General features: G+C 37.5%; 1 protein-coding gene across 1 annotated transcript; it reads left to right on the top strand.

Moving 5' to 3' along the window:
- Positions 1–7,271: 7,271 nt before the first annotated feature.
- On the top strand, positions 7,272–16,491 carry LOC128986840 (cyclin-dependent kinase inhibitor 1). The gene is made up of 2 exons (XM_054407396.1): positions 7,272–7,984; positions 14,679–16,491. Exons 1-2 carry the CDS (start codon positions 7,534–7,536, stop codon positions 14,825–14,827), a joined length of 600 nt encoding a protein of 199 aa, XP_054263371.1. The 5' UTR covers positions 7,272–7,533; the 3' UTR covers positions 14,828–16,491.
- The last annotated feature ends 7,577 nt before the right edge of the window (positions 16,492–24,068 follow it).

The following is a 24,068-nucleotide window of genomic DNA, read 5'->3' as shown; positions in this document are numbered from 1 at the left end:
GGTATGGAGCACACAAAGCTCACAGTCGCGTAGTGCAGTAGCCACGGCGGCACTTTGATGTTCACAGATAGCCCGCCCCGCCCCCACCCCTACTACCAGGCGCCCAAATTGATTACATTTTACGCTCTCTCGGAGATTCAACCTCGGTTTGCTTTACGTCTTAAATCCGCCGCCGCCGCGCCTCGAGTAGAGCAAGAGCATAGACATGATCACATGAGACTGGACTGGATATCTCATATTGGTTCTTTAGACCAGTGAAATCAGATCATGAAACAATTCTGACTAAAGCATCGGTACACACACAAGTAGATGAGACCAGATAGACAAGCATGCTACCCGGAAGTAGGTACTGTAGATGGGTTCTTTCGACCATGGAGTAATAGCCCCATCATGGAGTCATGGAAAAATAATCATAGACACAAGTCCATTAAAAATGTCTCAGGATTACGTATACCCATAAAAAAGATAGACTCAAGTAGATCGGTGGATTTAAAACCAGATATACCAGGTAGCCGTAGCTCAGACAACAGACAACGCAGCACAGCCTATACGGTATAAAACTTTATTGTTTCAATTCTGTGTCGGTAGATTGGTCTCAACTCGGCCATCACCTGGCTCAGAAAATTAGTGGTTTTTTTGAGTCCGAGTTAAACGTGGGTCAAGTCAAATCATTCGCTACTCGTACCAAGGATTTGTTGTACTATATCTGATGACTTAATACTGACTTGTAATCTTCTAATATATAAAATTCTCGTGTCACAGTGTTTGTCTGCAAACTCCTCCGGAACGACTTCACCGATCGTTATGAAATTTGGTGTGTAAATTCTGTAGGTATGCGAATCGGACGTAAACTATTTCCCGTTTCGAAATTCTTAAAAGGGCTCCGCCCCAGTGGCTCTGGTATTTCCCATGTTAACCTTATGAGAAATGGAATTAATGAATCTTAACAGCTGTTTCAATTAAACAAGTTGGTTCTGTTCTATGATGTTCAATAGCATTAAAGTTACAAGGATTACCAACAGGGTGCAGCACTATTATTTCTTTTACATTTATGACAACAGCTAATTTGCAACCAAAAGGTGATTGAGCGTAGCGAACGAACTTCAACCTGGAGGCGAGTTAGCGTAGCGAACGAGCTAACCTGAAGGCAAGTGAGCGCAGCGAACGAGCTCCAACCTAAAGGTGAGTGAGCGTAGCGAACGAGCTCCAACCCAAAGGTGAGTGAGCGTAGCGAACGAACTCCAACCTGGAGGCGAGTTAGCGTAGCGAACGAGCTAACCTGAAGGCAAGTGAGCGCAGCGAACGAGCTCCAACCTAAAGGTGAGTGAGCGTAGCGAACGAGCTCCAACCCAAAGGTGAGTGAGCGTAGCGAACGAACTTCAACCAGGACGTGATTGAGCGATGCGAACGAGATCATCTTGAAAATTAAACGTAACGGTACTTTCTTTCCATCGGTCTGTCTTAGGGGAAACCTATAACTTAGGCGATACGAAGTTCGCCGGGTCAGCTAGTATAAATATAAATAAATAAGACAGCTAAAAGGAATAACAATTGTATTGTTCTTATTTTTAACCATAGTTCCCGATAAACCGGCATTTCACAAACTCGGCTCAATTCCAGTTCACATTACGCCGAGTTTGTGGGACTCTACTGCACTCGTTAAACCTAATGTTAATAAAATGTATTTAATTGAAAATCAATTCAGACAAATGGAAATTCGCTTAGTCGGCAGGTTTGCTGCGGCGGGGGTATTAATACTGTTTGATACGTAATTTTGATCACCACAGTCCATATTACAATAATCAGCAATAATATTGCGTACTACCGTACTACTTTCATGCATGCTCAAACCCCCTCAGCTCCTGCGAATGCGCAACAAATATTACCAAAACACTTGGGGACACTTGGAGTCAAATAATCTGACAATTATTTATGAGTTTTTGTATTCGGAATTTCGGCGATCAAAACAAAGTCCCAACCACATCCTATGCAAGAATATTGATTGAGACACCTGTGCCAACCACAAACAAGTAATTGTGTGGAATTTTTCGATAACTACAACTAACTCAGTATGTTGAAAGGGACCATAATACTGTAGGGCCTACACTGATTGTTAAAATAATTATTCGGTTTCAACAACTCTGAATTATTTGATCGACTGGATATTATTAGGTCGGATCCACAGCTGTACTGTTGGTGTATAAATGCCCAGTTCCGTAGATAATTTATTTTTGTAAAAAAATACAACCGACTTCAAATGCTCTAAAAAGAATGAAATAATTTCAGTAAAGTAAACTTTTGTATTTTAAGTCGGCGCGCGCGGCTCTATGATGATTTTTGATACACAATTTAAATAGGATGTCCACATTGCAGGTGACTATCTATAACTAAAGGTGATTATAATCTTATAGTGGTATTATCGAACATCTTTAAAAAAGATTATAATGCATTTACATATTTTTAACTTGGAAAAGTAACGTTTTAATTTCAAACTAGCTTATTTTCCCTATCATAATATCAAAATAAATAATTTTCCTTTTCGTATAGAACATTTGTGTGTGTTATTTTCACTATGCAATCATTCTGAAGTAAACATAAATACAAGAAAATACTTCCTTTGATATATTTAAACAAAAGAGTTCAGTATGTTTTTTTTATATATTTATGTTATCCAGCGACAATTAATTGATTTTCAAAATACACTCTCAATATCTTTTATTTTATTCATATTTTTGCAGTTAGAGCCCGACTTGAAATACGTGAGCTTAACTAATACAAAAGTTTACTTTACTGAAATTATTTCATTCTTTTTAGAGCATTTGAATTCGGTTGTATTTTTTACAAAAATAAATTATTTCATGATTTTTAGTGACTTGAAGTTTTTTGATAAGCAAAACTGTTTGAAACAATCAAAAGTGCCACAGAACAATCATTATTTTTAAACTGCTTGAGTCACCTGTTCAGGTTACATAATCAATGGGTATTAAAAACTAACATTTTTGGATAAAAAAAAAAAACAATGAGTTGTCCATTACATTAGGCCTAATGAAAAACTAAATGTCTTTCCTAGAGACATTGAAATGCCAGACATCATCGTTTCCTGCAATTGGTGTACCAATAACATTATAAAACACATACACATAAAACATTATAAAACGACATTCTAAAACACATTATAAAACGACATTATAAAACGAAATACAGTAAGGTCCCAACTAAGCCTTTTGGAACAATAAGAAAGTTGTTCCTCCGCCACCAGCACTAAAAAATCTCTTAAAAGTAGAAAATTGGTTGTCATCACGTACAGTATATTACCTTTGAAAAATACGTATATGATTAGTTCAGCTAAAAGTGGTGTAAGGGGTAGGTGGTTTTGTTTGCTCAAGATGTGGTCGAAATTGCAAATCAGCTTCCCATTTCCGAATCAGGCACAATATTATTGACAGTGAAGAATATAAATAAACATTCCACATCTTCAAATGCATTAAAATGATTAAAATGAGTGATTAAAATATTTAACACTTTTAAGACGATTGACGATTATGCAATCTCACACCTCTTATGTCGTTTAAGGAATAATTGCATCTAGTTTATATTTGGACCTCTTTTACGAATACTTTGGTTTTCACAATACTCCTTAAAGCCGGGTTTTCCTAGGCGCGGAGTCGGCTGGCGGAGAGGTTGTGTCCTGATTGCGAACAGTCCAGATTGCGAACAAGGGTAAAATCGTCCAGACTGCGAACACCTCAAAAATGCTGTGGACTACCTGAACATGAGTCGTCCAGACTGCGAACAAATATTTTTGAATCTGTAAAGATGGTTTAGTAGCTGTTGTTGAACGTGAGATTTAATTGCTTGTTGAGTTGGGAATGTGATTGAATGATTTATGTTGTAATGTGTAATGCATATACATGTTATTTCGGATGTAAGATGTATGTAAGTATGGTATTTATTTTAGTTGCTATTTAAATTGCTCGTTGACGATGTTTTTTTAGGTAATGATTGAGTTTGGAATGTGATATTGGCAAATGCATGATATTTCGGCTAATTATAGTCAGTTTCTCTTATATTAATATGTGAGGCTATTTTTGTGAACAAAACTCCTCCGTTATTTCTGGACCGATTTTAACGTTTGAGGTGTCAAATAATTCGTCTCAATTTGTAGTATTGCATAAACGTTTTAGAACTTAAAAAACTCTTACCCTTAAGGGCACGAGACGCTATCAAAGGTCGCATCTTCCCCATAAGAATTACATTGAAAGCAAATTTAAAAACAAAAACAACTGTATATAAAAAGAAACTCACCAGCTTTTTGGGAGTAAATATCGATGTTTGTAATATTTATGAGGTAATAGACAAATCTAAACAGTCAATCAGTTTTGTTGGAAGAACAGACAATTTCTTGAGTTTAAAGGAGAAATGTTGAAAACAGGAGGAGGAGACAATTAATAGGAAATCTTATACGAATAAGAAGAGTAGAGGAGAGGCCTGGTCTCACAGTAAGGAATCCAGGTACACACTCACTTGGGGAGATGAATCATTTTTGTCAGTTATGCTAAGCAACTTAAAAACATGAAGAATATACAACAGATGTTGTCACAGTGATAAAGTAAACCTACCTAAAGTCCGAACAAATAAATACATGCAAGAAATGTTTACTGGTTAAAAGCTTTAAGTCGGGAAACATTTGTAGAAAACACTAAAAAATAAGGCCGGGTCCAAAAAATTCTAAAATACAAGAAGCCTTTATTATATCAAAGAGCTATTTAATAGCGTGGGTATTACAATTAGTCACATAAGCATTTAGTCGGGTCTTTTAAACTCATCGAAAATTATTACTGTTATTACTGTAGTTTTAAAATAACTTCTGTACCTATAATACCTGCACTTGACAGTTGCTCGATTTCGAGCAACAGGTACCCTAGTTCATATGAAATGATTGTTTTATTTCCTTTACTCTGAGATTGTTTAGTAGTTGCTTGTTCAAGTCAAACATATTATAATTAATTTTAAATAAACAGCCAATTTAAATACCTATTATCAGAACGAATTTGTGAGTCTGGAAGAATCTGTCTGTTAATAAGGGGCTTTACCACCTAATTATACTACGTCTCATAAAGATATGTGTCTTCAAGAACATTCATCCTTTCCATTATGTATATTACCAGTCTTAAGTTGTGATTTAGGCTAAATCATTCTGTTAAGGGTTTATGAAAGGGTTATATGAAAGGGTTGAAAACCCCAACCACTCAAAATGTGTTCGCAATCAGGAATCCTCCCCACCCCACGGACGACCCCCTCCACCTCGTAGACCCAAACATGTTCGCAGTCTGGACTGTTCGCAATCAGGACTGTTCGCAATCAGGAGGACACCGGCGGAGAGAGGAACGCGGAGAGCGGACTCCACTTGTCTTAGGTAATTTAATGTTACTGTTTTCCTAGAAGCGGAGCGGAATGCCATGTTAATTTCAATTCCGCTCTCCGCGTTCCTCTCTCCGCTCTCCGCTTCCGCGCCTAGGAAAACCCAGCTTTAATTGTCAATATCATACAGCTATTCACTATGTTTTTGTAAGTCAGAACATTCAATACTCAAAACAGAATCATAACAAATCAGGTCAAACGTTGAAATACCTTTTTTATAGTAACCAAAACAAAATGCATTTTTTCAATGTAACTTATTTAGGCTTCATGGCAAGAAATAGTTTATTAATCAATATGAAGCAACTGTTTCATGAAGAGACTGTAGCTGTAGCTTCATTTAAATGGTTTTAACTAACAGCTGTAGGAATGTTATTATTATTTATTGTCTTCTCTGCAAAAATGTAAACAATAAATGTTGAATATTTGAGGTCACCAGCATTTTTCACCAAACAAATATTTTTCTTAAACATAATGCTATATATGGTACCAAATAGAAACTCTCCTGGTTATTTTGGTGGTGGAACCACGCTGATCAGTAAAAGAATCACAGAGAAATTTGGTGAACATACATAGAAAAAAAAAACATCGCCACAGACAAATTGAGAGTGGTAGTGGGGAAGTCGGTTAAAAAATAGGTAAGGACAACTGCATTAGTGCATTTACTGTATATGTCACATGTTCATCGTTCATCACGTCACAAATGCACTGCACAGTGCACAGTGTTTGAAATTTCGACCGTTACGAGATATCAGAAGTGGAGAACGTTGTCGCTGCTAGAAGTAGTTCCCTGATCTGCCGAGAGGTGGCAGCGCTGTTCAGTCCAGTCGTCAGTGGTGTGTGTAGTGTGTGTAGCCCGCATTATCTTTACTACATACGATTGTTTAGTTGAAGGTTGAATCTAGACTAACAACTATGGTTGAATGCTGTAAGAGGATCTGAGCTTTAGTTGATAGCATCGTACGTTAGATAGATTCCATTGAATAACGTCGATCCGATTTTTTCCATAGTTCTAGAAGTTAAAAACCGATTCTCAAAAATACATTATAAACTGTATTCCTAATTTGAGAAAATATTCGTTATAAAGCAAAACTAATTACTTAAATACTTTTTCTTTTCATTGAAATGACGACCATACAAGGTAGGTATATATAGGTACAAAGTAGGCCAAGTATAAATGGAGATAAGTGTAGGATGAGTGGCGCGTTCTTGTAATCAAACAAATTGGTCTGATTATCAGAATAGTACTGCAGATAGTTGTAGTACTCACTAGTTCGGACGTTAGTCCACACCAGGGAGTAAGACATGAACATCCACAGAGCATGCCTATAAATATCCACAATTCGTGACCTCCGAGTAGTTGGGTTACAGGACGACGTTAATAGTCTCAGATATAAAATTGTCAAAGCTTCCTGTATCAATTAAGGATTCAACTTGATTTACATCCAGAGAGTAAATTTCACTGAATTAATATTATAATGCTACGCACTGATCAAAGCGTAACATAATGCTTACGACGGAATAATATTTACCGGTACGAAGTGATAATTTGGTTAGCCTAAAAGGAATTCGGAATAAGAAATGCTTATTTCAATCCGCCGGATCATTGCAAACGGAAACTAAAAAATATCTCGGAATAACAAGCATAAATCATTCCAATTTTCCCTAATTAATTCTTGAATGATAACATCAATTCTGAGGAGAAAGATTCGGTAACTGGAATAAGAGGGAGGACACGGGGAGAACGGAGATTGTAGGGAGGGAGGAGGGATATCTTACTACTACAAGAGTGCCCCCCCTGCGGCAGCGTAAGCGTAACTGCTCGCTTACTATTGGTCGAGGAGAGTGGAGGGGGGAGTGGAGCCCGTCAACTGAGGCGACGCGACGCGAGCCGCAGCCGAAGCGGATCACAGTCGGCAGTTGTTGTTATTGGGGACCGTTTCATCCTTGTGCTGCTCGTTCAAAACGACGGTTATTTTGAATTTCTCCCGCGATACAGCGCCGCTCTGTCGCCGAGTGTTGCTGTGAACTCGTAGTTATCTGTGTGGAGTGGTTTCGACTACAGATTGTGTTGTGAAACCTGTTTGTGATTCGACAGTGGCCAGTAAACTGACTATGAGTGCGCGTGTGTTTAACCCGCTGGTGATGTCCGAGATGCGACGAATGATAGGAAGAAGCAACAGCGACGTGGGCCCGAATCCTGCGGCCATCGCGAGGGTCAGGAGAGGTCTGTTCGGTCCTGTGAACCACGAGGAAGCACAGTCATTCGTGGACAAGGAACTTGCAGCCATGAGACAGCTAAAGACGGACAGGTGGGGCTTTGACTTTGTGAAGGAGGCGCCTTTAGAGAACTCCAGACTACGGTGGGAACGTGTCACGCCCGAGGAGAACATCCCCGAGGCCTACGCTCTGAGGAGACTATCGTTCCTGGGACAGCAGACCGAGGCCGCGACAGTGAGATCGAGAGATGTGTCCACGTCCACGACAGCCACCACAACCTCCAGTAGCTCTGCACAAGACACGGCACAGAGAACCAAACCTGCAAACAAGCAGACGCAATTAACAGGTTGGTCTTCGGATAATGTCACTCGTAGAGCTTATCGTTTTTTTCAAACAGAGTAAACAGACTAATCGTAACAGTATCCAAGGGTGGTTATTTAAAACTAGGCCAGGCTTAACTTACTATTAATTCCAAAGAGTTGAATATCACATTTTGAACATTGTTTTTTTAACTGGGGACTTTTCAATGTTTGTGATTCAATACTTTGTTTATTCAAATCAAATTAAATAATTTTACTAGGCCAAAGGAACAATAACACAGTTTACATTAGTCAGAACACAACAGTACAAAAATACTATACTATTCAGCAATTACTCATTCTAATATTTACAATAATTACATATTAGCCTAGAGCTTTCATAACATTTAAGGAAATCTTATAAGCTTTAATATATTTTCGCCATACCGCATCAAAAACAAGTGTTTTTAATCATGCTTTGTGGGGCTAAGCATTTTTACTCCCAAGAGTAAAAATCAGCTGTTGTAAACAGTTGTAAATTTCGATTGTAAACAATCGCATGGATTTAATGTACTTGTTGATTGATTTATCAGGTTATGGGTTAGCTAACTTAATTGTTGCATTAGCCTACTGTCAATAGTTCGACATATCAATGCGATTATGTACTCACTAACACAATCGTAATAGATGAAATAATTGAATCATTTATTTTATAAACAGCTGCTTACTTACATTAGCAGAATTGAAAACAAGCTGGAAGTCGTTTCGAGAAGTTATCTTTTTACATGATCATTGTTTTCGCTGGCGTGTTTTTTGGCGCGGTGTTGATTTTAATGGTGCAATATGATGAGAAATATAAAAAATAGAAATATAGAAAAGAAATATAGAAATATCACACGGGCAAAAAGAGTATTTTCAACCCTCGCTCGGGGTGAAAATAGTCACTTTGCGCGCCAGTGATGAAATAAACTATTAGGCTAATTACTTCTTGGCCTGCATTGATATGAATTTATTGTTTATGTCAACCTTTTGGTACCGGTAGTTTATCATGTTTCAAAATTTAACATATCACCCTTTCTTGCTAAATAGAATAATACTGGTCTATGCTCACGATTAGACTCACCACAACTTTTACTAGGCCTAATTGTTTTGAGATTTTGGTTTTGCCAAAAACTTATCCAACCGGCACCATCAACATCCCTGGTTTCGTTAATTGTAACACACCCTGGGAGCTAATCAATGTGACGTTTCGCTCTGGAGAAACGCATGTCTCGGTGATTGTACTCGAGTTGCAGTTCCGGTAGCCAAGGGGAGCTTTGTGTTTGGTTTATGACCGTTGCGGCCTAGGAAGGTTGTTTGGCTGAGGCACGTTTTATGACTGTAATATGGCTAAGTCAACCTCCCAAGGACGTGGCATTGTTTCTAAACAATCTTCTTGCCCGTTGTTACGCGATAAACTTCAGTAACACGGTCACAAGGATGATTTGTTATTTTAGCTGTCAAAGTACTGAGTTAGTTAGTATTTTGTATCGTTGTACAGCCCCTGGTACTGAAAGTATACGTACATAAAACTATTTCTAAAAACCTGAAACATTTCAATTATTTATTACTCTGAAACAACTTAATTGGGCGCCTGTTGACAGTTTTAGACATATCACTTTGTGATATTGAAAACAAACTTTAGGATAAACAAGCAAGTTCTGATAATATGGTAGGGATGAATTTAATAAGCCCCATAAAGGCTTGTCTACAAAATGTTTTATAATGATTTTACTTGCATATAAACACGTCAGACTGATAAAGTAGGCATACTGTGTATGAAAATCATTGTTCACACCATAAACATGCGCACTGCCGATATACATAATTCAAAGATGAAACTTGTAATGTTGAAGATAACTTTAGTTAATAGTGTTAGAAGCGATTCCGAGGCCATCCACTTTTGGCGCGAAGTTGTGATAAGCGCGGTAAACAACGCATTACGCCCGCTGATAAGAGATAACGAGCGGTAACTAGGTTACGCCGCGTGATTTAAAAGTCGTTGATATCGATCCACCGCGCCCAGCTGTTGTGTTTTAAATTTTAAACGCCCGTGGCGGGGGAGGCTGCATGCACGTGGCCCGATGAAGGGGACTTTTGTACCATCACAACGGTCGATTGTTGTTGACGACGGACGCGCCTGTTTAATATACCAAATGGCCCCTCTTGAGCCCAGTAGGGGGAATGGGGCTGGTTTGTTGTTTAGGATTTCTAGAATCGCGTTGGTAAAAATGCTATCTCGAATGACTAAAATTCCAACTACCGTAAACGCAAATTCCTAGATTTTAACATCCCACTTAAATTGGACTTTTTTTATCTGATCGCCATCAATCACTACGATAGGATTAAATAATGTTATATTATAAAAATATAGGTCTTTTATAAATAGATAGATAAATAACTGGTCCTTGTTATATAACTCTAAAAATATGCTTACACATTTTGAACGACCATTTTTATACAATTCGTTCTCGATAAGCCGAATAAAGAAGTCTTTTTTGGGAGTTGTTTACTATAATAGGCCGTAAAAAGGCTACACAATATTATCCGCAGAATAATACCCCACTTCCGCACTTCTATTTATTGCTATATATATTTAGCCTACTATTGTATCTTATCACTAGTTATAGAACAATCAATGTATGTTGTTGCAAAGTGGTTATGCCGTTGGGGGGGGGATAAATAAATAAAGGCATCGTACACATTTTACATTTATATTTGGGTTGAAAATGTCTCAATTTGCGTGTATCCTTTTCCAATAGTTAAGCCATATATTATATGCACGCGCTTTTTTTAAAGTCACATAAATAAATAACTTACACTTTTCAGGAGGTGTAATTTCTGTACCACTAGGTGAATGCCCTTCCGTTTTCCTCGGCACAGGTGTTGATTGTGTCATGGCCCAAGCCCAATCACTGCCTGTTCTGCATACAATGGCAGTGATTTTTTAAATGGCCGGACTCTTGTGACCTTTAGCGCACACATTGTTTGGTCATTGATGGTTTGTGTTGATGAGTTTCGTTGCAGCTTTGACACGGATTGATAACAAGTCAGTGTTCATAACGAGTGTCGAGTACATGTTGAAAGACAACCGAGTCTGGGGCTCGGGCTGGGACGCGTAACCCAGAAGCCGTGTTTGGCTTCTTATCTGTAGTGTAAACATTTGACTTCTATCAGATAATCTGTTGGAAAATAAGCCCAACCTTCGTCAGAAGTCGTCTTGTTCCTCACTCTGACACTCGGTTACGAAATGTAGGCTGGTGATAATATTTGAAATGTTTACAATTCTGTCCCGGACTTTTAACTCCGCGAGAGATAAAGTAGTAGTACACACTTCACTACGATGTTGTGGGGCTATAAACAAAACAAGGGGTGGGTGGCTAGTGTCTGTTCTATCGTCTGGGGTGTCAGTGGTACACAAGTAGCCGATAGACAAACTCTTGGGCTTGGGACAATAATCCGGAACGCAAGAAGCTGAGATTAGTTGGGAAAACGAAAACCTTTAAGATGGTCAAGTTTTTTTATCCAAATGATAGTCCTTTGGACACCGTTATTTTATAAAGTTATGATTAAACCCAACTTCACAAGGGTATGTTCACATAGACCAAAACAGTTGTTATATGTCCTACTTAAATTAAATTATATTCTACGTTGACTTATATTCTGCATAAACAAACAAAGCCCAGAGGTTGACGTCGATGTGACCGTGTCATCGAGGGGGCCTGACAGCTAGCAGCTTCACGGTGACTGCAGTTGATGTTTTTTGGAACGCAGAAGTGCATCGTGGGAGATTGCCACATCTGGCCACAGTAGTACGTGCGTAGTCACGTGATGCTGTGACGTCACCACTGTTTGTAAACCGCTACCAGGGGAGAGAGCACGTGTGCTGTGTAATCATTGCGCACTTTTTGCCCCTTCATTGATTTATGACCCTATCCGTGTTTACAATCTGTCTTACTGCTTAGATTTGTCGGTTATGTAATTAAAAAGATTTCTCGAGAGTTTTTAAAGCTGTGACGATGCTTGTAGAAGGTGGAAAAAGCAATAAGTTTGTCTACGTGGCAGGTACCGGCTGTAATTTACATCCGAGTTAAATGGTGAGTGAATGTTCGTGAACAAATCGGTCCACAGAGCGTCAAGTCCTTGAACTTGCTCTCTTTGTGCTGTGTATGTGGTGTTGAGGAGTGGGGGGGGGGGGGGGAGATAAGCCATGCCGGTGTGGAGCGAACGCGCAACTGATAACACGGATAACATGGCTACAAGGTCTTAAATATATACAGACTCGGAGGCTCACTTAATCATCACTCCGTACATGCTCTTACTCTCATCATAGAATGGATGTTTGACGTGCATGGTAGGAGCACATAGTCTTATTTCAACAAATTCAGTGATTACAAGCAATGATGTAAATAACGCCAATGTGAGTAAATCAATCACCCATCCAAACCTTTGATCTGGCATCCGTTTTTTCCAGATTATCTTATCTCATGTTCAGCCGACCGAGAACGTCCTCGATTTATTGTTGCGTAAATTGTTTTCGACGTAAAAATAGGAGTTCGAGAAAAGTCTCAAGATAAGACAAATCAGTTTCAAAACAATGAAAGCCATTTAGATACGAATGCAGGGTATTTAGTGTATTTTCCTATTTTTCATTAGTATAATGTGTTTCGTGTACTGCTTGTATCATATTAAATAACATTCACTTTGATGAGCTAAGTTATGATAAAAGAGCATAATATGCTATGATGTCATCTTTGATAGGAAAACAAACAAAACAAGTTGAACGTGGCGAGTACGAATGCGCGGGTGACGTAAGCCGTTGGTTGTGAGGAGTACGCACGCTGGTAGTTTTTGAGTGCTCCTGGTAGAGGGGGGCCAGGGTCGGCGAGTCAGTGACCCGGCATTAAAGCCCCATCATCATTAACTCGTTCGCTCCGCTCGCATCTCGCGAACCACGTGGGCGCGTCACACGCATTCTGCGAGATGTAATCTGTAGACCAATCGTGTAAGCTACTAGAGGCCTTAACTTGAGTCGCGATAATATCTCCTCAAGAGGTTGTTATCTCCTTGTTCGAAGCGTGCAGATTGAAACGAGCAGCGAAACTTTGTTGTGATTCCAGCGCCTCAAAACACAACTTGTAAATAATACCTTTATAATACTATCTAGTAGTCTTTTGTTTTCTATACGTTTGCGAATGTTGTCCGAAATATTATTCAATCTCGTAACCCTGTGTTTTACACAGCTTGGCAATATAGTCGCTAAACGGCGTCAAAGGTGCGGTTTATTTGTGTAACCCGTTCTTTTTCTGTCACGGTTGTTGCCAAATCCCCACTGATGTCGCAAGCGGGCGGAAGACCACGTGTCTAATGTCGCAAGATGAGGGCAGCGCCCGGACGCCCGGATAACACTTTGTCTAAGGGCTGTTTTGAAACTTTGGTCGCAGCTCGCAGCTGTTCTCCGAGATTTGTCTTCATACTCCACTAGTCTCCCATTGTTAGTTACTCACGCTCGATTTCTCGTCTCTGATCACCTTGTTTTGACCCCACGAGGACGCTTGACCCCTGCTGACCCTTCCTTCCGGTGACTTCTCACACGAATTATTCGCACTGACCAATGCAGGTCGAATTAACCCCATAAATAACCGGGATCGACCTCATAAATAAAGGGTTGGCTAGTGAAAGACCCGCTCTCCCTTCGCTTATCCGCCTATTGTCGCGGCCTAGTTAAATCTCTTCTGGACGGCCAGTTTTATGTTACTTTGTATTCTTGAAAGGAGATTGTATATCTCATGGCATAAAACTCCCCTCTTCTTCAGTGGTTGCATGTTGGGAAAGCATTTTGTCGTTTGAATGTCAATCTCGTTGCAAAAGAGGGAGGATAATCTCACGGATATCAAAATACACTTGAACGCTCTCATTTTCAGTTTTAAGCCACTTTAGAAGCAATTTCATGAGTTTTGCTTGTGATAAAAGTCCTTTAGGTGTATCTCCTAAAGTTGACATATTTTCCGTTTCCGACAATCGAATGTCTGAGCATTCGACGATCCCGGGTGTTATCTACCGCAATGACCTTATCACTTGTAACATATTTACCACAAACTAGACTAAACATTACTGTACATGACCCAATTTTGTGATTTAAACTTCGTTAGACGATCAACTATTTTCTATTCTCCGTAACGAAGAAATCGTGTTCGCTTGTCGTGTCTTGTAAACCTTTTTATTGAAAACAGGTGACCCGTTGGCCCCGGAGATCCCTAATTTATTGCCCTCGCCAGCCAGATGGTCCCTGAATTATAGGCTGCTGAGAGGTCCGTGGTTTATTTCTCGTTATCTCCCAGTCCTAACCCTCAACCCCTACTGTCGGGGTAAAAAGTGTAATTTTGCCTCCAGAAGGTGTTCCTTTGTGGTTTCGGATTTTATTGCTGATCAAATCGCGTCTATTGCTCGTGATTGCCCACCACTTAACTCTAAGCTTGGTCCGCTCTAACAATTTCTTGGTTCCTGAGGTAAAAACTACTGATATACTCAATAATTAGGTTTTTAATCTCTGCTCAGTTTTGTATATTTTACATTCTGATTTGTTGCATGAAAGTTATTATATTTCATACGAATAGTTAAAATGATATTTATCCACTTGGTTTACAGTCATGTAAATGTTACAATTACTAAGAGATGTCTGACGTCTTGTTATTGTTACAGATTTCATGAAATGCCGTAAGAGGTCGTTCAGCGCAGGGGATATTTCATCGAGAAAGGTTGGCAGCGCGTCGCTCGGGGATATTTCATCGTCCAAGGTTGGCACCACTTCGGAGTCCTCCAAGCGCAAGCGCAGCAAGACGCGGCAATAACCTCACCTTCTGCGACCTTCAAAGATCTCATCTCAACTGTTTCAAAGTTTACTATGTACAACGAGTTATATTAGACAAAATATATATTGTAGATAGTTTAGAGATAAATGTATAGTACCAGAGATGTAGAATAATTTATAAGAGTTTTATTTTGTACTGTAATTAGATACAAAAATATATTATTTTATCTTTTCTTTGATCTCCAGGCTCGTCGGTTTAGGAAGGGTTATTTGCTGTTATTTTCTTTGTTCCATTTTATGATATAACTTATTTTCACTATTCTTTGTTCACCATTTTACACTATACTATACTGGCAGTGGTATATATATTCAGCTTAGAATTTCAAAGTTTTTTTTAGTTTAATTAAATAGTTGTTTATTATTTCGCCTACTGTGCTGTTAAAACAGATTTATTCACACAGTGCTGTTAACTGTCGATTTACTTGCTTTTGTTATTGTATTTGGGCTTTTACTCTTCTACCAATAGTGTATGATTTACAATTTTACACCGAGAACATAGTAACACGTATGTGGGATTGAGAAGACGATAAGTACAAAATTAGTCGTTATCTTTATGTAAGTGCAAATTTATAGCTATAACCAAAACGCTGCTAGAATTTATTAATAATCTTAACATTGTTGTACTAACTGTCTCTCTGTTTTATTTCCGAATGTAGCTTAATAGTAGTTTAACTTTTAAAATGTTTCGATTCGTACCATTTAACTGTTCTATGATTAAGAGTAGACTTGTGTTTTATTCTGTCTGGTTTGCACCTACATTTTGTTCACACTCAGCGCCAGGTGTATAAGCTTTAGACATAGTTAAGGCGCAGGACATGAGCCCCCAGATCTCACCTGGGTGTCCAAAGAGATGTTGTACCAAAGCGGTGGGGGCTTGTGTCCTGTACAACTGAAGGTAGAGTTAGGCACTTCACCTCCACCAAGTGCTCAGTTCACTCAACTCCACACATTTTGTCAACTTAATGTAATTTGCAAGAAAATTGTCCTCAGGCTGAAAACTCTTCAGTTTTAATGGACCTAAATAACAGTTACAAATGTAAGACATTCGATTAGTACTTTTTTTACACAGTAACGACAACAAATATTACTTGAACTGAGCACTTAAATTCGTCTCATATCTATCTGTACTAGCCCTTTACAACTTATAATGTGGTTAACTTTTTTATGTTTGACTGTTTTTCGTTTAAGTGACTTTATTTTAATTCTTTTCCTACATTTTCTCAAGTTTCTTTGACAAATTGTAGATAGTTATTCAATATTTACATCATACCGTGTTTAAAATCATATTTCTCTCGACCAGTGTGCAACCATTGGTACAATTACTGATCACAGATTACTAATTACTAATCACAATCGACATATTACTCCGGTGCTGCTCTAGAATGAAGGACTGCTCGATCTCGTTGCACTAAATAAATAAAAAATAATAAAATATATATATTTCTTTGTTAATATCTAAGATTAATTACTGTAACACCTGTGATGTATTAATATTGATCTCAAAATATAATTATTTGTATTTGTGTAAAAAGAAACGATGTTATGGTTTGTAGTATAAGGGGTCCCCCATGGGGAAGGTGTTTCATCTCTGTTGTTAAATCTTGTAGAATATATATTGAGATGAAATAAATTGTTTAACACTATTACAAATCTTATTATTTCTACATCATCCTTGTTGTGTTTAAGGTTTTAAACCGATAGTTAATATATAACTGAAGTACAATACCTTTTTACGACCATCAATCAGGTCGGCCTCATGAATACATTCACCAGCTAACAATGCTAAGTGTTAAAGTATCAAATAAGGATGTACTGTAATTCTGCCAGCTAATCTCAATGTGTAACCGTAGAGAATCAGTTATTTCTTAATATGAAATATAATAGACTACTTGTTAATAGGCTTCTAAAAGCAATCTCATATTTATGCCTATCACAGGTGTATAGTCAATGCTATCACTTATCATCCTGTTGTGATATTTATATAATATTCCTCAATTTATCATCTACGTGTGAGTTTAAAGTGATTTTCTCTTTATTCATAATTGGACCAATAAATAAATCTATTTACCCAAAGTTGAAAAGACTTTAGAAAAACTTGTTAATATCAAAGAACTGAAATGGATAGAAGAAACATTAGATTGTCACCATTACAACATTGTGATCTCATAAAGAAGACAATTTTGTAAGGTAAGTCAACTCGAACAATGATGAAGCCGATTACAAGGAATATCAAGTCTTTGGAACAGCACAAAACTTAAATCATTTCTTTTTTTGCGAATACATTTTTCCTATCATATTTTAACATAAATGGTGATGACTCTTTAAACAATTCAGTGTTGGTAAGTCATCAACTTTTTAGAAAACTTAAATCCATTCTTTCACGATAAAAAAAACCTTTAAATTTGAACTAGTAAATGATTTCTTTTGACAGTTTTATTTTTCTCACAGCTTGTCTAACTTGCAGATTCTTTTCTTCTCTGTTCTTTTACTTCAGTAAACCTCGATTTGGTTGCGGAGCGTGTCGGGAACTGAATCTTTTTTCTATTGACCCTTGAATTGCCTGAAGCTAGGGGAGGATCTACCTGCTGTAAGACACCTGGTGTTCTCCCGCCAAAACTGACGACCTTCCCTCCCCCAACAAAACACGTGGTCGTAGTAGACCTGCTCATTGTAGTAACCCTGCACGGCTGCCAACATACTCGCCTCTACACTAAATTTCCCAGAAAGTTTCAATATCACTTCAGTCACTTCCCTAATTGGGTCGGAAGAGTATAAATCGAGGAGGTAGAATGAATCGAGTCGAGGAGATCGAACTTGTAAACTAAGAGTTTTTTCAGACTGTAAAGCGTTAGTAAAAAATATATTCATTAAATCGTAGCCAATATATATATATATATATAGGCCTATCAGGTGAAGTACATCAAATGGAAAAGTGTAATTAATTTTTGTAATATAACCATTTTAAAAATTGTAATTTATTCTTGTCATTTAAATTGTTCCTCTTCTTCCTTATGTTCTTTCTTTCCTTCTGACTCTGACACCTGTTCACATGTTTGTGCTAAGGGTTTGTTAATTATGTCATTAGTTGTTTCATATTGTCAAAATGAGTGATTCAGTCCAACAAAGCCATACACCACCAAGAAGGTTCTTTATTTAATATACAAAGAAATTCTTGGACAAAAGAAGTTTCATCAACACACAAACTCTAATATTTTTTTTCTATTAAGCATGTAACTTATTTATAAATAATTTAAAACTATAATCCCAATCAAGCAAGATTGATAATATTAGTCTCACGCTATTTAAATCTTGGTCGAAACAAGAATCAGCTAAGATCTAATGTTTAAAGTGTTTTCAACTTCGCCTTCTGTCTTGATTATGACAATGGTTGTGAAACATACTGAAACAATCTGACGACACGAGTGAGAATATTGATACTTGAATAGTTTATAATCTCTGACTCGCCTTTGGCTCGCTGGGGACCCCCTAGCTGTTAGTCGTCATTAGTATACAGCTAGCTGTTAGTCGTCATTAGTAGATTAGAATTTTGTAACAAAGCAAGAAGTGAAACCGCCAATATTAAGTTATATGCGTTAACTTCGAGCTCGACCTTAAGGAACACCTCATAAAAAATCAATTTTAAAGTTGCGGTAAGAGAGTATGTTAGTTAAGTATTTTTACAACTGGGTTATAATTGTGTTTCTTTAATATAATATGACTTACTAAGCAACCATTTAATATATTTCATAATTAAATATGACCTTGCCCGGCCTGTGACAGGTCACACACTTTCAAATTTCGACATTAAAATTAAGTTTTGGGGGTCAAGGAGTAAAGTTACGAAAAAACATGTAGTGTGTCAAATTTAAAGTAAACTAAGGAGAATACAAAGGAATAATAATATTTGCGAAAAGGAATTATTTAAGTATAAAAAAATAGCGAAAACCGGTAAAAATTTGAAAGAAATTTACCAAATTTTGAAAGTAGGGCGTTTTTTTGAAGCTGAAGGAGTACGATTTTCGGAAAACGCACAAGAGGGTTTTGTAGAAAATGTAATTCCTGTTCATGAAAATCCTTTCAAATCTTTTCTAGCTCTTACCGTTTTCGAGATACAGCCGTTTGAAAAAAAACGTGTTTTTTCGTTTTCAGAGGTCCGCCATTTTGGATTTTCGGTGGGGTTAAAATTTGAAAATGGGACTTTTGCAAATTTCACCGTTAATGTAAGATCCCGTACTGCAATACTACCAAATTTCAGGTCTCTAGCACGTTTCTAAACGGTTCAGATGAGCGTACGAAAGTCGGTATTTTTCAATGTTATTTCCCCAAAGAATAGCATGGGGGGGGGGGGAATTTGAAATTTCAGGGAGGTTGAAATTTGAAAATACGACTTTTTGGATTTTTCCCGGGGGTTTGGGCACTAGACCTACGTCCACCGAAAATTTCAAGTCTCTAGCTCATCTAGAAGTGGTCAAGAATTTGTATCCCTCAGTTTACATATCCGGGATTATAGTATTTAGAAAACCTTTTCCAAGATTAATTTTCAAGGGTTGTTAGTTTCTGGATTACTTTATAATATTTAAAATGGTTTATATAACTCTTTCCAAGGATTGTAACTTCAAAGCTGTCAATTCTGCAAACAATAGTACATCAGAGACACATCTGATGGTTTGCCGTAATGTATATTCGTCAATGGTTGTTATTGACTTTGGATACAGCAAATTGACGAGATTGATTCTAGACCCGAATACCATTTGTGATTGGGCTATTGTTTAATGATGATATCTAATAAAAGGTTGACGTCAGACAATAATAAGACCAGGGTTTGAACAGAGAGAATGTAAACAAGTCCAATAGCATAAACAATCACAAAGGGTAACCAGTACATTTTTGACTAACTATAGCCTACAATCTCCTGGGAAACTCAGACGTTCAAGGTAGTAGTTGATAAGACAACCTGTTTGATACTCTTTGCCAAATTATCATATTGCTTGTTTCCTCTATAACATTTGTTTTGTGCTGATTTAATTAACATCTGTTATATTCATTGTTTTTCAAATATACACAATTTTACAGTCCACATAGCTATTTAGTCATTTTTTATTATAAGTTTATTTCAACCTTTAGTTCAACGCAACGCAGATACCCAACACTACCCGTGCCTGTAGGCCTTCTTTTTGATTATAATGCGATGGGGATAGATCACCCTGTATTCGCCTATTTACACGGTTACTCTACAACTAGGTATGTACGTACATGATTATTATAACGCCTTACATAAAGTATTAAAAACACCTGTAAATGAAGAGCCAAGCAGACAAAAGAAGTCCAGCTGTTAGATGAGTGGTAGGTGGAGAGGGGTGGGGTAGTCAGCTGGTTGTGGCAGGTAACACTCATATCAGCTGTTTTTGATTCCCAGCGTCTTTCAGCTGGCGCTGGCAACAGATTATCAAAGCTTCCGGTCGCAGGTCCCTTCCTTTTCCGGTAAATTTGCAAATACTGAAGTTAAATCACCTGTTGTTTGAAAAGAGGACAATACAGAAGATTTCTCAATAAAGATTTCTCATATAAAGATGATTTCTCAAGCTTGACAATGCTGAATCTAGCGAAAGATCATTGATTCTTCACATATTCCCGGTAGTCTATGTTTAGAAGAAACATTTCCAGTTCCCGAGATACTAGAGCGGTGTCATGGTGTTCAATGATAGCGATTCATCTGCAGTTGCAGTGAGTGACCTTGCTGTTGCAAGTGAGCACTATTGTCGTGTGGGAGCGACCAGCGGCGAGCCTTCGACCGTCAACGACAGTTTGCATGCATCAGCAGAGTGTTTGTGACAAGGTCGTGTTGCCTAGGTCGTGTCACCAAGGTCAACACTGAGCAGTTCACATATTGTACGACGTACAACGGCAGAGTGCATCTCGTCAAAGACATCTCTCGACGTAGCAAGCTGCAGGCAAAGTGGTTCTGACTAGTTAGTGTCACCTAGATAAGTGCATTGCTTGGCTAGAGTACATCATGCAATATACATCGATGTATACACCTACACATTGAAGCTGACGCTGTGCCGCTAAAGATCGTGTCGCCAAGGTGCAGGAGGTTCATTTACGACGTGCAGCATGCAATGTCAGAGATAACCTTGCCTTGATGCAATCACGCGACTGCTAAATCCTATGTTGTCAAGTCTGAGAGCAATCTGCTTGTGACTCCAACCTACGTGTTCCCTAGAGATACTTTTGATCATACACCATGGTTCTGTGAAACATATCACCGTCATGGTAAAGATTCTTCTAGCATGTTGAGGGTGGTTTGGGTAAGAAGATGTTGGTGTAGGAGTTAACTCTTTTACCTCTGAGTTAAGTGATTTGCAAACTTAAGCTTTGCCCAAAATTGACAACTGGCTAGGAAATAAAGCAGTTTTCAACAAATATTATCGATTTATTTAAAACGGAAATTAATCAGCGTCATAAGCACCTTGGACGCAGACGAAACGTTCTAGTTTTAAATAAAATAAAATCAAAATCTCCTTTATTTCAAAAATTGTTCACAATATATATACATAAGAAACACGAAAGAATAGTCCCGCATAGGCCGTACATCGCACAGAGTCCGTCTACTACGTCAATACAGTAGAACTCCGATTATCCGAATCAATTGGGACCAGACCCCATTCGGATAATCAAAAATTCAGATAATCGGAGTTTTACAGGAATTCCGGGAATTTCCAAGAAAAATCCTCATTTCCGGTACTAAATGAATTTTTAATTAATAATAAATGAAATCAGAACATTTTTACAGTATACAATACTCTTAGCACAAGTGTTCTACACTTGTTCTTAATAACAATTCTTTGATATTTTCCAAACCTTATTATTACTGTAGCTTTACATTATTAAAATTGTTGAAATAAGCGATTCGGATAATCGGCGATTCGGTTAATTGGAGTTCGGATGATTGGAGTTCCACTAGTCAATTCCTAGGTACATCGCATAAATACTTGAAATCTGTTCCATAAAAGCGGAATTGCCTCATTTGAATCAACAGCTTGTGCTGAAACGTGCTTTGAACCGAAGAACCAAACATGAAGCATCTAAATGTACCTAACAATGTTCTGTACCAATTTGGTGCTGCACTTGGTAGTCTTTGCATTCATTTCCGAGTCATGTTTTTAAACGAAAACCGTCAATAAAACTCAGTTTTCAAAACTGAAAGCTAACAATATGAATGTTTACCATATCAGTTGCCACTGCACTTTGTTTACATTTCCTTGATCGGAGTTTCTGTCTCCAAGTCGTGTTTGGAAATCATGACCTTCACCAGATTTAGTTTCCAAACCAAGTTTCCTGTAACTCTGATTGTGACAGACTTATCTCACTTTCACCGTTGTCGTATTATTGAAACACAACTCCACTCAACTGACTAGTCAACTTGTTTACTTCGCTAGTGTGTTCAAGTGACGCACGTCTATATCAAGGTCGTTAAGGTCGCATCAATGTCAAACTATATTTACAAATATTTTTACTCCATTTCCGTTCATAACCTTATTAACTCGGTTATTGTTTAATGAGGTTACCAAACCACAATCCATGCCAGTTATAGAAGAGCTTATCTCTGTACAAGTTACAACAAGAAGCGACCACAGATCACGCCACAGTCTGTTATCTGTCATTATCGCTTGGTTGCCAATCTGTCCGCAGGCGGGGGTAGCGCCACTGTACGTACACTTGTGTAGTGTATGTACTGTATGACGACAGTGGGCTAGGTTAGTTACACGTTGCCCACTCAACATTGTCAGTGTTGCCAACCAATGGTGTACAGAGTAAAATATCGTATTGTCTATATTTGAGATGAAATTAGTTTTCTTTTTTTAAATATGGTTGTGTAATAACTGAATAGATTAGGTGTGATGTCGCTGAATAATTGAGAATGAATTATTAAAGGCGCAGAAGAAAAGTATGTTTGAAATAAGTACACATTTCCACTGAAAATGAGCATTCAATGCGCCATAATACTCACAAAACACCAAGCTTATTCAACAATTTCAAATATCAAACTGAAAATTATTTATTACAAATTACAAAATATATATATTTTTAAAAGACCGTGTAAGGTTCAAAACTAAACTTTCAGACGACAGACAATCCTGTGGATAAGGCATATGCAGGCAAATACACACAATGAAATAACAAAGGTTGACAGAAACTACTATGATTGTATAATTGCTGTGTATGTGTAGTGTTTATAAATAGCAAAGCGATTGTTATGTTGCTATTTTTATGGGAAGGGAAATATAGCTCAAATTCTTTTGCAGAGATTGAAAGGAAGCGATGTAATAAACCAATGTGATAAACAAAGAGAAGAATGATCCAGTAAATGCTATGTACACATCATCTGTTTAAAAGCTACATCACACATTTGAACGTAATAATTAATATGCATTACTAATTCTATTTTTTACTATTTTCCCCTATTCTTCTGTCCTAAAATGCAAGTAATAAAGTTCATTCGTAATTATATTTTGTCTGATAAGTTAATAAAGTATAAAGTATATTATAATAGACTGTGCAACAAAATACATGTGACATTGCTAAGTTATTTTGTATTGACGTTTCATAGTAAAACAGTATAACTATCTACATAATTTTATTACACTGAATCAGTGTCTTCTTATTTTTTTTACATTTTCAGTAGGATCAATCAATTATTGAACTAAAATAACAAGAACATTATGCCTGTTGTTGAAATACCTGGTGTTTCAAAGTGTACAAACGCATTGTTAAACCAAAGCATTGTAAAAATGTTAACTTTGTTTTCATATAGAGTAAATGCAGACATTCTATACCGACTAGACTGGCACAACATGATTGTGATGTTATTTAGCAACAAGTGTCGATGATTATCTACCGAGAGACATATGTTTTCACGCATAGTTGACGTAACTACCGAGTACAGTATTCCGAAACGCTTTACCTCAGGAACTCAACATACTCCAGCTTTATACATTATTTTTTGTAAAAACTTATTAATTATTTAATCATAATGAACTTGTTAGGGGGGAAAAGCCTTTTACTTCCATCTTAAAACCCTTTAATAAGTAACAGTGACCAAAATGATAAACCCATTATAAGTACCACGTTTTATTTATTCACAAGTACAGAAGTAGCTCTTAATTGTTTGTAGTATTCCAGATTTCAAGAACAATAAATTATGTTATGTACTAAGGGAA

This window comes from Macrosteles quadrilineatus, unplaced genomic scaffold, assembly GCF_028750875.1.
Source record: "Macrosteles quadrilineatus isolate MER2022 unplaced genomic scaffold, UCM_ALF_1.0 Scaffold_2__2_contigs__length_208266976, whole genome shotgun sequence".
Taxonomy (NCBI): domain Eukaryota; kingdom Metazoa; phylum Arthropoda; class Insecta; order Hemiptera; family Cicadellidae; genus Macrosteles; species Macrosteles quadrilineatus.
This window is presented reverse-complemented; position numbering and strand designations above follow the sequence as displayed.

Bases quoted from the DNA above. Each gene is read 5' to 3' on its own strand.
- LOC128986840 (XM_054407396.1), top strand. From the start codon at position 7,534: ATGAGTGCGCGTGTGTTTAACCCGCTGGTGATGTCCGAGATGCGACGA. The intron at 7,985-14,678 runs GTTGGTCTTCGG...TTATTGTTACAG, and splicing joins CAAGCAGACGCAATTAACAG to ATTTCATGAAATGCCGTAAG.